This window comes from Trachurus japonicus, chromosome 8, assembly GCF_045865225.1.
Source record: "Trachurus japonicus isolate A0001 chromosome 8, Traja_1.0".
Taxonomy (NCBI): Eukaryota; Metazoa; Chordata; class Actinopteri; order Carangiformes; family Carangidae; genus Trachurus; species Trachurus japonicus.
The window spans coordinates 11,712,269-11,730,033 of NC_140914.1; the positions used below are offsets into that span (position 1 = coordinate 11,712,269).

The window sequence follows — 17,765 nt, forward strand, 5'->3', positions numbered from 1 at the left end:
TAATGAAAGCATGAAGGGAACCTAAGTCACAGAGGAAATGTCTCCATCACACAGGTAGAGAGGTAATCATGCCCCTGTGCACTGTACTCTGGGAAAAAAAAAGAGAAAAGTGTGGCAACAATGCAAAGCTTATAAATTGAAGGTGAGGCTGAAATACCTCTGATCAGACCTGTGAACCGGAGTGGTACACTGTGTTGTGGTGTAAACAGTATCTGAGGTTTATATCTTTCTGTCACAATATTCATGTGGGATGTGTAAATGGTATGGACAGGGTGGTAATGAAGGGTAAATGTCACCTTGGTGGGGGTAATAGAAGATGATGTTGTAGTTTTAGGGTAGATGGGTGGAGAAAAATGGCAAGTATAGTATATCACGGTGACATTACAATACCCTCAGTTTTCAACACATGCATGCAGTGGGTATAAGGAGGTATGGAATAATTGAATGTGATAGGTCACATTCTGAACATAAATTGTATGGTTATGTATAATTTAATGCATGTACAGTGTGTAATGTGTTTCAGTTCTATTCCACTGTGTTTTTGTGTGATTTAAACAGAGATATCAAACACATTAAGGACCCACACAGTTGCACTGGGTTTCATCATTACAACAACTGCAACCTTTATAGTTTGAGGCAATCCCACATACACCCACTTAAATACTCACCAGTCGACCTTTACGTATTAATCCGCCACTGAAAATAGTATCCAACAAAGGTACTGTTTACCACCACTGTTCTTGAACATAGAGAAACAATACTATACTCCAGACCGATTTCCTCAGCCTCAGTTCAAAGGCGTGTACAGCACTATGTCGTGATTACCACAAAACAGTCACTGTGAAAGGTGTGCTGACTGATTTGTTAAAATAACATTATGTTATGATACAGTTTGTTTTAACTCATAGCTGCAGTGCAAGTTATTTAATGGGCTGGGTTGGTGTGTTTTGCACAGCATCCATAAAGGATTTATAGGATAGGAGTCCTCATTATCTAACATCTTGATATCTGCATCATTCTTTTTTTTGCTTTATGAACAGTTTCTATCCTTTTTATATTCTCCCAAAACTGAACTCCTCACTTCCTGCTCAAATTGAGGGGGTTGGAGCATCTCTATATTTAATTTTGAGAGACCATCTGAAGGGAGCTGAAAAAAACAACAACAAAAACAGCATAGTGGTAATCCAGAGATTATCCCTAAGAGTAACTTAGTGCTAAAATTAAGGTCAAACCTGAATACTTTTTTCTTTTTTTTTGTAGTTTGGGATACAGTATGTGTTTATTTTGCAGGTACAAGTAGCCAGTGGTTCCAGAAAGTATTTCAGACCCCTCCACTTTTCTGCACACTTTCTTGCAATTCTTGCCCATCAATCTACAATCAAGAAAGTGAAAACATCAAATCAAAAACCGAGCTCTCTCATTTGCAGGAGTATTCAGACCCTGTGATGTGGTGGGATGCAGTCCTGTTTGCTTTAATCATCCTTGAGACATGTCTACAATCGTTTGGTGACTCTCTGAAGCCACAGTATAGCTACAGTGTGCACAGCACAAGTGTGAAGTGTGTGAACATGCACATTATCATATGTACAGTCCGTGTATGTGCAAATATGCAAGTGTGCATTTATTCATTTGGTTTGTTTGTTCAGGGTGGTTGTATTTGTGGTTTGGATGTGCGTCTGTGTGTGTGATGCATTCACATTTTGATTATACAGTTACATTTAATGACCGTGAAAGAGAGACAGTGACAGAGACGATGATGATTATAGTGGTACATGTTAATCTATCATGTCTGAATAATTACAAAATGACCTTTGATGGTGGCCAAATAAGCTCTGTTTGCATCACCCTGTTTTTCTGGCCACTATCTTTTTAAAATGAAAACAAAAAACAAGTAGGATTTGATTCTTTCTTTTTTCTTATTGCTTGTTTTGGAAGAAGACTCAGCGACTGCAGTGAAAAAAACTGACTTTGAGTGAACAGCTTGAATTGTTTTCATGATTTCACACAGGCTACTCTCAGCTACAATACTGAATCCCAGTATGTCTATGTTTTACTTAGCATTAGCATCAAGATTAGAAGCCCATACCACGGAGAGAGAGACTCGAGTTTGAGACTCCCCAGTCAAACCGAGCTAAAATACAAACTAGTGAAGCTTGCCAGGTTTGCCTGGAGTCAGTGATCTGCCAAATCTCTCACATCCTACAAGCGAAGGATTCATCGCAGTGTTTCAGCAGCAGAAAATGTGGCAACTGGAAATGTTTTCTGTGGCCAGACAGAGAATCAAAGGGTCTTCCCACTCACATTTTAACTGTTTGCATGGATTAAGTCCACAAAGTACATTATTGATTACTGCAGAACTGCTAAATCCTCTTTACTTTGCTGCAAATGAAGGTGAGTTGTGAATCATGCTGATAGAAGTTATTCCACAGAGGGGCAGGAGGGGTGAGTATGTTAACTTCTTATATTGTTATTTCAATTGTCAATGTCAAACATACAATCAAGTTGACATAAAACAAACTTTAAGGCCCACAGGCAAGGCAGGACAAACCTTCCCCCAAGGCAAATCTAGACTGAGGAAGCTAATGAACTGGTCGGGTTTTCATTTCAGAGTAAATATAAGAAGCTTAGGGAGGAAAGCTGTACTTCAGCCGGTTCAGCTGCGTGTCCTATAAGTGACGTCCTAGAGGTTTTATTAACTCAGCATTCAACAGATATCTGAGAGAATACATTATATGGAATAATGTATCTTAAACTCTGCCATAAGCATTTTATTAAAGGTGCTCATGGTTTGTGGTTCTCATGAGGAGTGAACACACTTTCAGTACATTTTCTACCAACTTTAGTGACTCTCGTTATAAAATATGAAAGTTGAAGATGGCTGAATAATCTGAATATTTGAAGGGCCAGTGCTACAGTCGTTTCTTACAAGGCTGCAGTTTCCAAGGTTACCAGCTTTGTTTGTTTGGGTTTATGTTTTAGATAGCAGGACTTGGGAATATATCACAATTTATTTTTGATGAGGAGCAAAAGGCAGAAGACAATTTTGTAATAGGAAATCTGTTAAAGTCTGCTGTGGTGGGTGAAAAGACATAATAAAAGCAGGAAAGCTGGCAACAATTTATCTGCTCCTTGTTGAATTATCCTCTGGGAGTGTACATGCTCCAAAATATCAAGTTGTCTTTATGGCATCATTACTCTGCGATCGTTTGAGCTGGAGATGTGTTTTTTGTTCTCCTTAAACTAGAAAACCAGTGATTTCTTAGTATGATCCAGTGTCAGGTCTGTGCACATTTGTCAGCGTCAGTCACTTACTGAAAAATCGGATTGTTTGTCCGACGAAATGCTGCTTTCTGCCTGTGTGTTCAACTGATTGATTTTCAGCCAGCACCTTTGATAATGACCTCAAGACTCATTTCACTGAATTTGGATAGGATAGGATAGGATAGGATAGGATAGGATAGGATAGGATAGGATAGGATAGGATAGGATAGGATAGGATAGGATAGGATAGGATAGGGTGGGATGGGATAGGATGGGATAGGATTTTGTCCTTATTTATGGGTTACTATCCTCTGTTACAGTGCACAGAGTCTTCAATGATAAAAATATATAATTAGCTGACGTTGTGCTGAATCTGAATATGTGTGAAATGGCAAATTAATTAGGCAAAAGGTATGAAAAAAAAAGGTTAATAAGACAGTGATGAGACACATGCATTATACAAATAAAGACAAGGGATGATTTTTATTGTATTTTATATTATTGTATTATGGAGAATCCTTGCTTCAAATCCCACTATAAAAAGCTGTGAATATTTAAACATGTTTTAAGATTTATTCAGAGCAGTAAAAGTGTCAAAATGTGAACACAGAACTTGGATGATGGATCAGCACCCATTTGACAGCTGGATGTGATAAGAGCCCTTGGGCATGTTCACCGATGTGTCTGTGTATCTGTTCAGCGGAGAGGCAGGTGGTTGAAGGAATGAGTTATTTTACTCTGCTTTATTTGTGTTTTGGCTTTAACCTCTCTAAAGAATGTGGTGGTGGGGTGGGTGGTGGGTACGTAGGGTAAGAAAGTTATATTTGTGCATTTGGAAGGAGGTTTGGTGTGATAATATTTGCTGTAAAAATCTATGGAAAATACAAAGACTTATTTATGCGGAGTATCACTCACAACATGAAGAGAGAAAGGAAAGCAGAGGGGAAATCATCAATCAGCTGCTCAGGTTTCCTAAATCAATACCATGTGATGACACTTTGACATAGCCCTGCATACGTCTGTCCAATACTGTTGGGATAGAGAAAAAAACAAACAAAAACAAACTCCCACCTCTGAATCTGCCATGATACATCTTCCTCTCTCCCTCCTTATTCAAAGAGGCAGTTGTTTGTGACAGAAACAGCGGCAGGTCACAGGTGCCACGAAAATTAACCATCTTCCTCCTTCCACAGCAAACAAGTGCGAACATTTACCCTCGCATATACTGACATGCAGCTCTGTGGATGCATTCACCCGGAGCATTAGATTTCCAACTTTGCACACAAATAAAGAATGGACTCCTTTCCTACAAGTCGAAGTGACTGTGCTGACCCAGTTTGAAGCTTGAAACGTGTGCCAAGGTCAGATTCCTATGGCTTTTTATTTTGTTCACAAACCGCCAAAAGGCATTTTTGACTCAGGTCTGCACACCGTTGTGTGGGTCTTGTGCATGTTCGTTTTTCAACTGTGGATGTCATCCTGGTCTTCTTCTGCAGAAGACCATGTGCAATGGAAAAGACAGAGGGGGAAGATACTTTTTGTGCCTGTAACGGGTTCAAAAACTTCAGTGTTAAATCTCTTTTAGAAACAGCAGCTCCTTATCTAATCCTCCATCTTCAACTTCAAATTCAACAAATATGGGAACAGTACAAAAAGAAACAAGAGTTTTCTCTTTGCCTACTTTATGTTTACAGCACTAGTACATCTGGTTATTTATCCGCAAAAAGAACATTGTTCTGTAAATTGAAAAGGACGCAAAACCCTTTCTTTTTTCTTTTTTTTTAGTTTTTCTTTAGTGTTCACATTGCAATTGTTTTCTGTGCCTTGACAGAGGTTTTGAAGTCTCAATCTCTGTTTTACAGCCTTTCGGTGTAATATAATAGATGTCATTCATGAATCTGACCTGATGAAAAAGCCTTTGGAGTCAAAACAGTGTCAACAAAGACTGCGAGACACATACCTGACTATCTCCAGTTACTTCTTTGCATACTAAATTATTAAGCTGTGATGGGGGGAGGACTTTGCTGCCACAACACTGCTCTCTGCTGGTAAATGAACTCTGTCTGTGGGTCTGACCTTTGCACAGTCTCAGGACAAAGGTGGCGAGAGTGAGTGTCATAGTTTGCATTTGCTAAAGGAGAGAATGAGTAGCAGAAAATTCAATTGCAAAAAAAAAAAATCTTTATTAAATCCAAATCCCTGGATGCACTGTTAGCATATTATCAAAAATGTATACTCTGTCTATTTACATATGTATGAAGGGAGATCAATCACCAGCCCGTGTCTTTTTATTTTTTCCTGTAGTGCATTCTCTGATAAGACTCAAGCTGTCTTCTCCTCAAGTAGCGTTATGAAACAGACCCTCCACCTTTTGGCTTGCAGAGTCTCAGACTGTATGGGGGTTGGAGTGGGGTGGTGGGGGGTGCAGCGTTTGGTAACGGCGGCAGGCGCACCCAAACATTTAGAGTAATCACTTTGTGCAGATCCTTTCGGTCGTTTGCATGAGCTCCACACTCACACCTTGTCAGGAGCAAGGAATTTCCTGCGGAGCCCCTGGAGCTGACCACCCACCTCTTTTTAGCCTTGTTAAAGAACCAAAGGGAAATCATATTTCAAGATGGATACCCTCTCTCTTCATCTGCACTATGCTTATTACTGCATCCAAGAAAGATCAAAGCTACCTAAACTACCCTAAGAGCTTGCAGCCCCCTGAAGATTCTTCACAGTACTAGAATAACGAGGTGAAGACTGCCTTCACTTTTATCTTCGTCTTGCTTAGCAAGTGAGTCATATTTGTCAGAAGTGAGTCTTTTTGGCCAGAAGTGCCATACTCCTCTCATAGATGCACCGAGGGAATGCTGGAAAACAGGGGATTACCCAAACAGGCACACACATTCAACTCAGTGGCTCTCATTGGTTATTAAGGGGCGAAACCAAACCATATATCCAGATATCGATTAGTGTATCAGCATCACCCAAAGCTTGCAGCAATAATCAAATGTGACCAGTATCAAGTGGTGAGTGAGGCAGCAGACTAACCCGGGGACCCTCTCCCTCTCTGTCTACCCTGAAACAGCTGTTTGAGCTCTAATTAAAGGGAAGTAGCAGGTGTCACCTGAGCCCCAACTGCAGGGGCACACCTGGCTGCATTAATTTGATCCAAAGTGGTTTTGACGGACTGCCTGCACTCTGGCGTCCCACATTAAGCCACTGGAACTGAGCACCTGCTTGGAGCGAGCAGGCACACTAACACCGCTCGGTGGAGGTACGCCAAGCCAAGCCAAGCCTATAGCCCCTCGTCTCCTCTTCTTCTTCCTCTCCTACACCAGTCTGTGACCCAGGGGGGGACGCTTCTGTCAATCCCTGCCCCCGACTCACCAGCAACATCTGTAAGTGAGCGGCGCTGCCCGAGACACTGACCTGTAGTCACTCGGAGCTGAGGGCTGTGGTCGTGCCCCGGATAATTGTCTGTGGAAACCTCCCACAGGCTGTAAAGGCAGCTTGTTTCTGGTCTCCTGATGATTTCACAGGACATTTAACTTTACACCTCTCATTTGTTACCTCTTCGGGGTATTTCCAAATATCCATTACCAGGTTTCTGAGGAATGCAGCAACCTTTAACCTCCACTAGCTTTTATGTATGCATAAATTACCTCGGGGATAAATGTGACATTGCATTTGGGGGTATTGACATGATGTGTGCTTGTGTGCAAACAACAAACAGACGACCTTCAAAAGTGAGCACCGGCAAAAAAGAATAAAATGCCCAGAGTTTAGTATTATGGATATAGCTACAATATTGTGTCATCTCTCTGACACTTCAATTGCCTAATGAAATTTACATCCCCCAAGAATGAAGCTACAGCAGTTTGAATGGGTCCCGCTTTGGGTCATGCTGCACTCTCTGTTGCAACAGTTTCTTTGTGCCACGACAATACATTAATTTCATGAGTCAACAGGCTATGACTGGCAGTTTGTGTCGAGCTAAACAGTGTTTAATTGGATTCTGATCCATGGCAACACCACCGGAGGCTTGTTTCCCTCTTTTATTTCAGCAGCACCTGGAGCGTAATGGTGGTGATTACATCCTTCCTGCGGTGTCCCGATGGTTCAGCCCTCGCAGGCCTTCTGGGAATACGCTGCTGACAGTCACGGTCCGCGCTGCCCTGCTGCCCTGTTCAGCTGCTGGCAAACCCCGGGCTGCCGCCGCTGTTACTGCTGCTGTTAATGTTGCTGCTGCTGCTGCTGCTGCTGCAAAGACTTTTTGTTACAACGCTGCTGAGACAAGCACAGGTTCAAAGGGAATTATGATAATACAAAACCAAATTAATTGTTTACTGCACAAACTCGGGCTCAGCTGAGATCCCAAACAACATAGCAACATATTGTGGAGGCATAAAATGAAAGTTGTTTACTTCAAAGTGAAATTAATTTACAAAAAATCATGCAGGAAAGTTTTTTTTTTTTTCGTGAAACACATTTTATTCACTCTTGGTCTAAAATAAACCAAGCACAATAAATCATTGAAACTTTTAGATCATCAGGATGTATTAAACATTTCTGAATGTAACAGCTCTTCACCACAAGCAGCTCTTGAGCTTTCAGACACGATCTTCAGCACCTCATACTCAGAAGTCATCTCATATCATGTGATATGACCAGGGCCGTTGCATATAGGAGAGAAAGGTGATGACAATTCTAGGGGCAGCACGTTTTTTTTTTTTCACGTTTTTTTCACGTTTTCTTAAATTCCTTTTACACAGTCAATCAAAAAAGTGGCGATGAAAAGTCAGGGAGTGGGGGCCCACTTCAGTATTTTTTCAGGGGGCCCAGAATTCCTAGAAACGGCCCTGGATATGACCAGTCTCCAGAACACCAACCTGAGTTGATTTTGTCAAACCAAGCTCCTTTGATTTACTAGATATTCTCACTGATGGGAATTCAAACACATGTTTGAATTGTCAAGAATAATTTCTCATCTAAGAGTCCTGAAAAATAAATAAATATTAAAATCAAATCTTCTGATATATTCTGAGTGACACCATCTGATGTATCCCTGGGAGGGACAGACAGAGTGATCACCCTCCTCCTCCTCCTCCTCCTCCCCCTCCGTGTAAACCGGGGAGAGGTCGCTGACCCCTGCCGATGAAGATTTGGCAGGACAGGCGGCGCATGAAGTCAGCGCCGACAGTACAGGGAGGAATAACATTGCTTGGCCTTTGACCTTCAGCGTAGCCCCACGCTGTCTCACAACCAACGGCATTGGGCACGTCTGAATAAAACATCGGCCTCTCCTGCTGGGACCACCACCACCACCACCACCACCACCACCCTTTTCCGCAGCTCACACAAGCAGAGGTGTACAAACACAGCGCTCCCATCATGGTGTGAAGATTTCTCCCCCAGTGTTTGACCAGCTGAGGCCACAGGTCCCTTTTTCTTCGTCGTCTTCCCTCCACTCTTTATCCACATTCTTGTACTTAATTCTTTCATTTAAATTTGTAAATCACATTTTCTTCGAGCCACTTTATTTCAATTGCTGCAGGAAAAAGCTTAGAGGGAAAAACAATAAAACAACACATTGCAGTTTTGTGCTCTACAGTAATTTCTCACCTCCGTGCAAGTAAGTGAACAATAGATTGAGCCAAGAGAATTCTGTTGTTTACACTGTGAGAGTGAACAGAAATGCATGAAACATTTTAAAATCCCCTGTGATTCCTGGAAAGGCAGGCTTTGTCTCTCTTGTTTCCATCTGCTTTACATACAGGAACAGCTCCGCAGTTTGCACCGAGATTATTTGAATTTCATAGAGTGTTTGACATTTGATAATAGTGCCGTGTGTTTATAGATTCCAGACTTTCCCTACCAGAGGTTTCCTATCATGTTTGTTCAGGCCCAGACCCCCGTCACCAACTGTCATCACCACCACCACCCCTAAAAAAAAAAAAAAAAAGAAAGAAAAAAAAAGCTGTTACATATGTAGGAGGAAAAAAATCATATATCTATGTGTGACATCAAAATGACAAAATCAAAATCAATTAGTTTTTGCCTCCACATGAGCAGATACATATCAGTCAGTCTTCTGGGAATATAGGTATTAGCATATAACTTTCCGAGCAGGAAGAGCAATGAAGTGAGAGTAAAACAAATGTTTGTGTAATTGTATTCCTTATGGAAGAATTGTTTTGTCAATGGCACGTAATGACTGTGCTCACCTGTTGAGACAGATTTGTAATTTATGTAATGTGTCTCTAATCAGGCTGCTGTCACAGGAGCACTGTGGTATTTTACCATCACTGCAGATGGATGGTAGCCTACAGTATGACAGAAAAGGAAAAGAAGATGAGATGAGAGAGGTTGAGAGGCTGAGAAAAGATTTCTGTGCAGCTTCACAGCTGCAGAGGATGCAGACAGATGTGGAAGTGTAAGGGGAAGAGTGTGGGTGGGAGGAGGGTATAAGAAATTGGAACCACGTGACTAACAGGTGAGTCACCCAGTAATTGACTTTCTACAGCCTCACAGGTTCGAGCTCCAGCAGAGATTACCACCATCTACTGGACTTTAGTGTTAATGCAAAATCAAAGTTTCTTCTAAACTAATCACAAAAAGCTGGCACTGTTGGAAAAAATGAAACTGATACCGATGACTCAACACATTTTTCAAAACCTTTAAAAAAATGTTTAAAGCTTATTGTTTTGTTGTGGTCCTATCTTCACCGCAACACGGAACTAATGTTTTCCGGTGTCCTTGTTCCCGCTCGGTGTGTTTATGTTGTGACACCGGCAGCAGACCTGAGTAGCTGCAGTAGTTGTAGCAGCTTTGTTGGAGTATTTGTACTCAATTTAAAACCATGTAGTAATGTCAGTGTTAATATCGTAACAATATATAAATGTAGCATTTAAATGTAACGTATTAAATGAAGTTTTCCTCGCACGTGTCGGTTTCCTGGTCTCGCTGTGTGGGTGAGTATTAGCTCACAAATCAGACCAAATATTACAATTGTAACGTTATTCACAGCTTTTTGAAGTAGGCTACACATGATTTGCTGTCTTTTTGTCATGTGTTGGTATAATGGAGCTGTGGTTATAGACACTGGGGACCTCTGACGTTTGACTGCAAAGAGTAAGGATAGCCTACTATAAATGTATAAGGAAATATACAGTAGCCTAGGCAATTTGTATCTAAATGTAGTCAGATAAATTTTACACCCAATAATTTCAGATTTGCTCAAGAATCCATAGTAGCTATTCTCAAGTCGATTTAATTTGCAGGATAAAGTTTTGTGTCTTCACATTTCAAACTTATGGTACCCTGCATTTGTGTTTTAAAATAGCTATCAGATAGCCTAAGTGATATGATTATGATGCCTTCAGGTACCACAGTAAATCTCATTTCAGAAAATACATTAAGTATTTCAATAAATATATCATGAGCTTATTTAAAAATGGAGAGGATGCGCTTGTAGTGAAGCTCGACTCTGCCCACCTGCTTGAATGATTTCCTTAACAACATTTGACATCCGGAGTGACTCTTGTTGTTTTGTTATTTGTTGCTAAATGTGCATAAAGTCAAAGGTTGCACATGAGTTTCAGCTGCTGTGCTGTAATACTGAACGCTTTCAGCTGCTCCAACGCTGGTGATTACCTCAGGCGTGTTGCAAGCACTCAGTTTGACTCCGCTCAGTCTGCATCAGAGTTCACAAGGCTGTGTTTATGTGCTCCAAAAAAAAAAAAGAAAAAGAAAAAAAGAGAGAGAGATCAGGTGCTTATAGTTGGCCGCCTGATGCTTTGGCATCACCTCCAGCTACACAGAGCATCCAGACATGGATGGAGTCACATGGAGGCTGAGTTGGCAGCTCCGGGCACCATGTGACAGAGTGTCATCATTGTGCATGTGTCACTCTGGCTTAGGATGCCCTCACCTGTATTTTCTGGTTGCCAATTTGGAAATTAGGTGTATACATCTGTTTCACTGCTGCACAGAGCGTGTTCAGTGATAGAAAAAACCAAGTGTCCTGTGTTTTTTGTGTTTACAACAGTGGATCACGACCAGCTGAACACAGGGGGAGTGATCAAAGTAAAACCAGTTAGTTTTAAAATCATCAGACAAATATGAGAAGATGAGAGGGTTTCAACCTGTCTGACTTTGTACCTCTGTCTGTCCCACAGCGTAGATAAAGACCTCCTCGTCATGGCTACACTGTGGGCGAAGATCTCTGCTGTTCTTCCTCTGAAAGAAGAAGAGTTTCCTCTCCAGTTCAGCGACACAGTGGAGTCAAGTGTGGTGGATGTGCTGAAACGCTCCAGGCAGCAGCTGTACAGCGACGCAGCCACGACCACCAGCCGAGCGCTGAACGCTCAGATCATATTGGACTTTTCGTGGGAGAAGCTCAACACGGGGACGTGGCGCCATGTGGACAAAGAGTGGAGACGCGTTTACTCCTACGGCTGCCTCTTCAAAGTGGCCGCTCTGTGTCGCGAAGACCCCTCGGAGGAAGACATCCTGCAAGCCGTCAGGACCTGTGACATGGGTTTACTCATGGGTGCAGCCATCATGGATAATATACTGCATGTTATTGTGGGGATCCTGCAGGGTGAAGTCAGGAAATCCTCAAAGAGAGGAGATGAAACAGAACGTGCCGTGATCAAGGTTGGTGAACGCTTTGTTTAAAAACGCACATTATTCTATGAACGAGTTAGTCACTGAAGTTTATCAGGAGTTATAATTAACATCAGAGGAGCTATCAAAAGAGGATTGAAAGCATTTGATGTGAGGAGAGTGATGTGATGCTTCACTAACCGTATCTTGCAACCTTTTTTAAAACAGCTTTGCTTTAGTTCTTCAGGCTCAACTGTAATTAGAATAGATTTTTATTTGTTAACGAAACGAAACTTTTCTGATTGAGCTGAGCACTTGAACGCACATCAAAGGTAGTTCTAGCTGGTCCTGGTTTTAAACCAGGTAGTCTTCCTGTCATTTCTAGGCAGCAGTTTTAAAGCTGTGGAGCCATCAAGCATTCTTCTCACTGCAACAAACAGTGACTGATGAGAACATTTCAAAACAAGCCTTTCTCAGGTTTTAGAGTCTTATTTCTTCCCGTGTTGCTCTCCATCACCAGAGATAAACTGCAGCAAACACTCAAATGCCAGATGGCTTTGTTTAGCCAACATCAACACTGAGATGGAGAGTTTGGAGTTGGATTTTCAGGATCGTCCTTCTCTTGAAAAAAAACCTCAAGAAATCCTCAACTGTAATTATGTATGTGAAGTATCCAGGTGTTACTAACTAATGGCTACTTATGTTATATTTTAAACCCCCAATCACCCTCTTGATTAATTAGGTAATTAATCAGTCAGCTGACTCAGCTGTTTGGTCACTTATATTAGATGTCTGAAAGGAATATATTAACGTTACTAGCATATAACACAAAGATAATAAATACATCCTAACATTTGCATACCAGGAGATCTGTTACAGTTAGGAAATTATAAACTTCTCGAGGCCGCTTTGTACGAAATGGTGAAAACAATTTTCCTTGAAAAGGACAAATAAACTCATCTAATCTAATCTAAACAATTAATCAATTATCAAAGAAGTTGCCTCAGTTTTTGTTCTTTTCTGGGCAAATTGAATCGTAGGCAACTGGTCCGCACTAGCTAGACTAGTGAGACTTGTTGCGTACGAACTGATGAAGCCCCTTGGATAAGAGGCGAAACGTCTTCCCAGACAAATACAAGTCCAGTTGCCTACGATTCAATTTGCCCAGAAAAGAACGATGACCTGGATGAATGAGAATATCCATAGATCAGTTTTTGTTAAAAAAAAGAAAAAAGGATTTATAGAAACAGACTTTATAGAAAGACTTATGATCAGTTGTTTGTCCTGCTTGTTATATCCCTTTAAAAACACACTGACAGATCTTTGTTGTTTTGGCATCATTAACAGAGAATAAAGATCGAGAGCCCACTTGCTCCTGCGATCAAAGAGGAGTTGGCAATTCCCAGGATTAAGTGTCCATCACTGGAGAGCTTCAACACAAACTACCTGCTGCCCCTCAAACCGGTGATTTTAGAGGGGGTCATTGACCACTGGCCCGCCCTAAACGAACACCCCTGGAGGTTTGATTTCTCCACTTTGAATGACTTTGTGTTGGAATAACAGATCGATATTGTGTCCAGATTGCATCATCTTGTCTGAAGGAACCAAATTCTGCCACATCTCAGAGTCTGTCTATGTACGCTTTGATTTCGCTCTCTTAGCATTAGCATATTCACCAGCAGTCCCCCCTCCCAGCTTGTTCAGTGTAGCCGAGTAATCAGACTCATTTACACTTGTGACAGAAGATGGGTTCGCTAATCCAGCTGCTACAGTCTGATACTGAAGGACCGTCAGTATGTAACATATAATTTCCATCAGTTTGATATAAAGCACTCAGATATATAGCATAGTGTTAGTTTCAGTCATTAATCATTGCCTGAAAGTGAGAGAAAGCATTAAGTGAGTTCACATTATTTTCACTGTCCCTAGATCCCTGACTCCTGACTCTAATATCTGATATAACTCCTTCTCTATTGAAGAATATCCTTCACTGTCCTCCCTCTCACTGCAGACACCTTACTGCTTCACTATTCACTCTGACACCTGACACACGACTCCTGGCATCTGACTCGCAACTCTTGATGGTGGAGGAGGACAGGAGGCAGTTCTTGAATAGAGAATAGCCAGATACTTTTGGTGAATAATACTGTGGTCTTACAGCAATGATGTTTAATTCAATTCATTATCTTCCCTCATTCCCCATGCAAAGCTTAGAATACTTGAGGTCTGTGGCCGGTTGTCGGACTGTTCCTGTCGAGGTGGGGTCCAGGTACACGGATGAGGAGTGGTCACAAACGCTGCTCACAGTCAACGAATTCATCGATCGATATATATTAAATAAAGTGAGTGTATCCTCATGTGTTACAGCTGTTACATCGGTAGAGTACAAGCACAAAAAAGGATAAAATGCTGTATTTTAATTGATTTTTCTTTGTGGCTCAAACTCACCCAGGGTGGAGCGAACAGTCTGGGTTATCTGGCTCAGCACCAGCTCTTTGATCAGGTATGGTTCAGTATTTTATTGTGAAACTATCAAGATGATTATGACAATAATAATCTATTAATCATGTCAGTTTACTAATTGATTATTCAGCCGATATTTTCAGCACTGTAAAAGATGGAAAATCTCCTTTTCTTTCCAGCTGTCATCCTCACAACACGTTGCTTTGCTTGTTGACGTTTTAGTGCTAATTTTTTTACCCTACAAGTCGATAACATTGTCTGGAGTGAACTTTGTGAAAAGGTCACTTCGTCAAGGCAAAAAGTTGTGTGTTCAGGGCCGTTTGATTGATCAAGGTCGAACGAGGAGTCATCATCACACATCCAGATGTTTCACACTGTATCCTCATCTTTCAGGAATAAGCTGCAATAACCTGTTTATTCATGTGTACAAAAGGACAGCCTTTATTTTAACATGAAAAAGATAATTTCCTCTAAATTTTCCTTTAGATTTCTTTACTGCAACTATGATTTTTTTCATCTGAAATGTCTTTGTGTAAAAAGAATAACTGATTCATGGAGGATCATATGCATAGACAATTTTTAACTAATGACTATATACTATGAACAATTTAAAAAGTAATCTGTTGCCTTTTGTCATCACTCACATAAAATGATCCCATGGTGTTCTACCCAGAGATATTCACAAATTTATGAATTTAGGAAAACCCCATTCCTGTAAATATGTAGACTGTATAGATATTTGTCAAGGTGGCGGATTAAAGTAAATAGATAAATAAATACATAAGAAGATGCATTTAAAAAGTCCATCACACATCCATTAATATTGACATTTAAAATCAGATAAACATTAGATGGTCATAAACAACTTGTGTTCAGCTCCTTAATTAACAGATGGGTTAATATTTAATGTATGTGTGTGGATTTTGTCCCTAGCTTGTGTTTTATACACAATCTGGCAACTTGTATAAGGATTATTTTTGGTAACGGTTGAGGGCCATGCAAAATACACAAGTCTACTGAAAGAAACAGCAGAACTGAAGGGCACCAGGAGATTACTCGTGTTGGCAGGAATGTAGGCCTGTAAGAGTCACTGGTATTAAAAACAACCAATAATAAATGTTAACAGGACTTAGAGTCTGTAAACACGAACATGCTATATTATATATACACTTATAGCATTTTTATATCTTAGTGTTGGGAGCAGCTGATTCGCATGGATTTGGTCATAAAAACAAAAGGAAGGGGTTAGATGAAAAAGCAGTTCACAAAAGTTATTACAATTAATCCTGTTGGGGATATGAAAGTGTGTTTCTGCCGGTAATTTCATAGCAATCCATCTATTATTCACTCAGAACCAAAGAGGTGGACAAATTCACAGACCAATTTTGTCAGAAAAAATACTTGAAATACCATGAGGAAAAGCAGGGTAAAAAGAAAAATAACATTATTTAATATCGCTTGCTGGGAAATGTCTACAAATGTTCTGGTAAGAAACAATACGATATTATCTAGTCAGAGCCCCAGATGTAATTAAACTTTATTGTTTAATGTTGCCTTAGATACCAGAGCTGAAGGAAGACATCCGCCTACCTGATTATTGCTGTCTGGGCGAGGAAGATGAAGATAATATTACTGTAAATGCATGGTTCGGGCCCGGCGGTACAGTGTCTCCTCTTCACCAGGACCCTCAACAGAACTTCTTGGCCCAGGTGATGATGATAAAACTGTTTTATGGATGCAGTTAGTGTCAAAGATCTGTCACATGATCAGTTTGTTTACCACCACGTTTTTCCCCTGTAATACACGTCAGGTTGTGGGAAGCAAATACATTCGCCTATATTCCCCAGAGGACACAGACAAGCTGTACCCTCATCAATCACAGCTTCTTCACAATACCAGTCAGGTGGGATTGACAGTCCATAGAGATAGTAGTGCATGTTATGCTTGCAAATGTATGCCTTTTTTTTTTTTTTTTCCAATCTCTGACTCCTTCTATGCAGGTGGAGGTGGAGAATCCAGACGGAGAGAGATTCCCAGAGTTTGCCAAGGCTCCATATCTTGAATGTATGTTACAACCTGGAGACGTGCTGTTCATCCCCGTCCGCCACTGGCATTATGTCCGATCCTTGGAGCTCAGCTTTTCTGTCAGTTTCTGGTGGTCATGACTTTCTGTAGATGTAAAATAAAATAAAATAAATGTTATTTTTGTGGGAAAATTGCAGTTCGGCTTGTTTTCTGATGCTGTGGGTGGAAATCAGTCTGGAGTTCTTAACTAATGCGAGGCTAATTCTCATAAATGTTAGGACAACCGCTGATCACACAAACCTTTGATCCATGAACAATGAACACACACTGCTGAATGATTAGTTTAATTGTGCTGCTGATGACTGCAACAACATCTATTGTGTAGAAAGCAACCAGCAGGGGGAAAAAAAAAAACAAATGAGCAGTTAAAACTGTTTGTGCTAATTTCATCCTGCATATAATTTACAGAGGGTTGTCATCTAATTTGATAGGATATGTTTCTCTTTTCAAATTGGCTTATTTAATTGTGTTCTGAACCTTATTCCTACAAATATCCTCAGATGTGTGATTTCCATAATTCATGGAAATGAGGCAAGTCCTCAAATTTAATAACCGAGTGAGCTACAGGTACAAAAATGTGGTAATAAACACGGCTCTCTGGTTGAGGCAATCAAGCAGGTCACAGATGAAATTTAATAAATTAAATGAATTAATCCCCTGGGCACAGACAGACTTTGAAATTAAAATGGTCTCGTTGGTTAAGTACCCTGACAGTACAACTCTTGTCGAGTGCCAAAAAACACAACGGCAAACTAAGACAGCAACACTTCATTTCCAATTTCAGACCTCTGACAAGCCCCAGTCGTGTTTCCCGTAGGTCCATTTCAATCAAGCCTGCTAATTACATCCATGAAGTGCGTGGGGATGTGACAGAATAAAGTAGATCAGCGCTGATGTACACATCTGATCTGCTTCACAGCCAAGTTCACAGTCGGCTAAAGTACTGTTTTGGGAAATCATGAGAATACAGTATTTCCGAGGGGAGGCTGAAGAGCTTTGTGGGAATATTTGTGTTCAAACATCAGTGCAAGGAAACAATATTTCTTGTGCTGGTTTTCCTGATTAAGCGAGGAGTGAGGATTTGTGTAGAGAAAAACACTGACTCTCAAAAGAAACATGAGACAGTGGTTTAAATAAACTGCAATTGCTGAAAATGCAATGAGTCTCTAAAAGCAGAAATTTTGACAAGAACATTTTTACATCAAAATCATTATGCTAAAGAACTATGTGTATTCTACAAAAGAAAATACAAAGAAAAAAACATCACGTAGGCTATAAGACTGCACACCGGCTAGTTAGCCAGCTAGCTGGTGTGATTTCCCACATATTCCCATATTTCCCGTTTTCAATGCCATGTT

At 40.7% G+C, this 17,765-nt stretch overlaps 1 protein-coding gene across 2 annotated transcripts; it reads left to right on the forward strand.

Moving 5' to 3' along the window:
- The first annotated feature begins 10,020 nt into the window (after positions 1-10,020).
- kdm8 (lysine (K)-specific demethylase 8) lies at positions 10,021-16,765 on the forward strand. 2 transcript variants are annotated; one of them, XM_085783821.1, is made up of 9 exons: positions 10,038-10,223; positions 11,300-11,337; positions 11,430-11,910; positions 13,207-13,379; positions 14,069-14,201; positions 14,312-14,362; positions 15,882-16,031; positions 16,133-16,225; positions 16,323-16,765. In XM_085783821.1, the coding sequence occupies exons 3-9, from the start codon at positions 11,452-11,454 to the stop codon at positions 16,485-16,487; spliced, it is 1,224 nt and encodes a 407-aa protein (XP_085639947.1). In that variant the 5' UTR covers positions 10,038-10,223; positions 11,300-11,337; positions 11,430-11,451; the 3' UTR covers positions 16,488-16,765. The 2 variants fall into 2 exon arrangements, with proteins under 2 accessions (XP_085639946.1, XP_085639947.1); XM_085783820.1 differs by lacking the exon at positions 11,300-11,337 and having other exon boundaries at positions 10,021-10,223.
- Positions 16,766-17,765: the final 1,000 nt, after the last annotated feature.

What these genes read in the sequence shown, in the direction of transcription:
- kdm8 (XM_085783820.1), top strand. Translation starts at nt 11,452, where the DNA reads ATGGCTACACTGTGGGCGAAGATCTCTGCTGTTCTTCCTCTGAAAGAA. An exon ending in ATCGATATATATTAAATAAA is followed by an intron (nt 14,202 to 14,311) that starts GTGAGTGTATCC and finishes AAACTCACCCAG; the next exon opens with GGTGGAGCGAACAGTCTGGG. An exon ending in TTCTTCACAATACCAGTCAG is followed by an intron (nt 16,226 to 16,322) that starts GTGGGATTGACA and finishes CCTTCTATGCAG; the next exon opens with GTGGAGGTGGAGAATCCAGA.